The sequence below is a fragment of the Microtus ochrogaster genome, chromosome 10, assembly GCF_000317375.1.
Source record: "Microtus ochrogaster isolate Prairie Vole_2 chromosome 10, MicOch1.0, whole genome shotgun sequence".
NCBI lineage: Eukaryota > Metazoa > Chordata > Mammalia > Rodentia > Cricetidae > Microtus > Microtus ochrogaster.
In genome coordinates this window covers 70,465,825-70,468,823 of record NC_022016.1, presented here as the reverse complement: position 1 = coordinate 70,468,823, position 2,999 = coordinate 70,465,825, and the positions used below count along the sequence as shown (strand labels likewise).

The window sequence follows — 2,999 nt, the reverse complement described above, 5'->3', positions numbered from 1 at the left end:
TGTATTAAATGAGCTGGATGTAGTGGCACACACCTTTAATCCCAGCACTCAGTGCCAGAGCCAGTCAGATCTCTGTGAGTTCGTGTCTCAGTGTGTGGGCTTTTGGTTTTACAGGGCTAGAATCCTTGATGGCAGAGCAAGTCATGGTGGTAGGAAGAGTCGAGAGTTCACATCTTCATCCACAAGCAGGAGACAGAGAGAGCATACTGATGATGTCACCATTCTTTTGAAACCTCATCCCCTCCCCCAACACTGACAAACATCCTCCAACAAGGCCACAACTCTCAATCCTTCCCAAACAGTTCCACCATCCGGAGACCAAGTATTCAAACATATGAACTTATGGGGACTGTTCTCACTCCAATCATCACGATCTAGAGATAAAGATAGGGATAGGGCTTATTAGATTGACTTACCGGGTCCACGAATAGTCTCATACTGGAAAGACTGAGACTCTTTAGTCATTCAGTCTCAGAGGCTGCAAGTCCCGACCGTCCTAATCTGGTGCTGGATGAGTCCAGCTGATCTCCACTTTATATTGGTGTCACAAAGAAGTTGGTTCTAATGTCATGAAGAAATGCCACAGCAGCAGGATAGATGAGTGTGCCAATAAGAACGAGGGCAAGTAGGCCCAAAGAAGGAAAGTTTCCTTCTTTAATGTCCTTTTATGTGGGCTGCCTCCAGAAGGTGTCACTCACATTTAGGGTGGGTGTTCCTGCTTCAGATAATCTGACTGAGGAACTCACAGGAATGCCCAGCCGTGTATGTTTTTGTTGACTCCATATTCAGTCAACTTAACAACCAAGGTTAGCCTCCACAGTCCCCCAAAATCTGTGACTATACTATCTTTTAATGGAGGAAAAGTTTCTCTTTAGACATGATTACAGATTTGTCTTTAGATTGGAAAATTATCCTTCATAATTTGTTTGCCCGATCTAAACACATTGTACTAAAAGGGCCAGAACCTTAGTTGTAGCATGAATTCCAGTTGGTCTTAATAAAAAAAAAAAAAAAACCCAGAGTCAGATATAAGGGTTAATGCTGAAGATCAGAGAAGCAAAGTGGTCAGCCACTAGAGAGTTCTTTTATTTCTACCAATGCTCAGAACAAAGGGGCGTTCCTGTCCTGAGACTGCATCTCCAGGCTGCATCTGTCTCCACCAAACCTCAGGCTACACTGAGCTCCTGTCTCCAGCCTTATATTCCTCTCTCCACCCAGCCACATCCTGTCTCCACCTCCCTAGTGCTGGGATTACATTTGTGTGAGCTCTGTTTCTCTCTCAAACAGATTCAATCTTGGGTAGCCAGGGTGGCCTTGAACAAAGAGAGATCCCTTTGCCTCTGTCTCCCTAGTGCTGGGATTAAAGGTGTGAGCCACCACTCTCGGTCCTTTAGTGGATTAGCTCTGTACTCTGATCTTCAGGCAAGCTTTGTTTGTTGAAACTCAAACAAAATATCGCTACACGTAGTCAGGTATAATAACAGAAGAAGGTCTGAGAGGCACAATGTTGCTGTCATTGAAGATTGAGCAAATGTTTGGGGTAACTCTTAAAAAGACAGAGAAGCCAGGAAAACAATTTCTCAAGAGCCTCTAAAAAAGAATATGATCTCATCAACTTGTTTTTAGTTCAATGACACAACATCCTCTAACAGAGTTTTAAGATAATCAAATTGCATTCTTTAAGCCATGTGGTTTTTATAGCTGCCACAAAACTAATAGAGAATTAGAACAGTATTCACACAAAAACAGTCAAGTCCGACCTTCGTCTGAAGACTGATAATCATTTTCTTTCAGTGGGAACAATCAAGTAGAGAGAATGGCTGCTGTGATTTGAGGGTGCCCCCAAAGTTCACCTGCTGCGAATCTAATTCAGAAATGTCTATGTTCATGTTGTCTGCAAGTGAACTTTGGGGGAGATAGCGGCGTTAGGTGGCATTGTGGGAATAGGGCCCCCACTTCAGATTACTGTGTTTATAAGAAAATGCTTCTGAGCCCTCATGCTTTCTATATCTGCATGTTACCTCAAGGTTAATATTGCTTACCCTCTGAAAAACAATGTGTCTTTTGATGGCTAAGAGTTACACAATGAGTTAAATGCATGCATTGCACTTTCTTTGTACATGAAAGATTCAAAAAATGACTATTGAAGGGGTTGGAAATGGAAAGAAGACAGAAATTATAAGATATAATTTTAAAAAAATCTTTAAAATACATGAACCACCTACTACTGTGTGGGTCTTTTGTAAGTGAGTTGTATTTCTGTTTACAGATAGTGAAACTAGCTCCCTCATGGATATAGAAAATGTAATTCTGGCTAAAGTTCACGAAGATGAAGAAGACCATTCAGAGGCCATATTAAAATCTGAGAAGCTTCAACAAGACTTATTTTTCATGGAAAGGGTTTTAATGGAAAATGTATTTCAGCAGAAGCTTGCAGCCTACCGCCAACTCCCTGTTTTAAAAGGTACCTTTTAAAAGTAATCACAATCAAACTCAAATAATTTAAAAAAAATTAATTGTCCTAAAACATATTTCTAAATGTAATTTCCACTCTAGTTATCACTTAATAACAAATGCATTTATGTAATTTTAGCCACTTATTAACTACCTATCATGCATGTGGGTAGCACCAAAGTCCAGACTAGGGAATCCACAAAAGAGTTGTCCCTCAAATTAAAACTTCAAAAACATCTTTCTCCTTATTCTCTCCTTGTTTCTGCATCAAATTAAGCACTTGTTTTTTTTTTATAGTATTTTTCATGTTTGGTTTTCCTTTGCAATGCCATTAAGTCTCAGATTTCAACTATTTTAGTTCTGCTTCCTAATGTTAGCGACAGGGACATTCATCCCATCCTCACCACTGCAAATCCCCTATAATATGTTCACAGAATATTTGATTTTAGCTATTTGCAAATTTATTTTCAGTTTTCTACTTTCTGGGTCTGGAACCCAGGTCCCTGTACAGGTTTCAGTCCACTGAGTAGGTTTTTTTTTTTTTT

The 2,999-nt window shown here is 39.9% G+C and overlaps 1 protein-coding gene across 5 annotated transcripts in view; it reads left to right on the top strand.

Moving 5' to 3' along the window:
- Wdr78 (WD repeat domain 78) overlaps window positions 1-2,999 on the top strand; it is a 70,536-nt gene that overhangs the window by 44,100 nt on the left and 23,437 nt on the right. For all 5 annotated transcript variants that reach the window (XR_003377399.1, XM_005353482.3, XM_026782110.1 and 2 more), the window contains one exon: window positions 2,270-2,464. Coding sequence is in view for 4 of the 5 variants with exons in the window: in XM_005353482.3 (XP_005353539.1) it covers window positions 2,270-2,464 (195 nt within the window). In the remaining variant the exon portion in view is untranslated. The remainder of the gene's footprint in view (window positions 1-2,269; window positions 2,465-2,999) is intronic.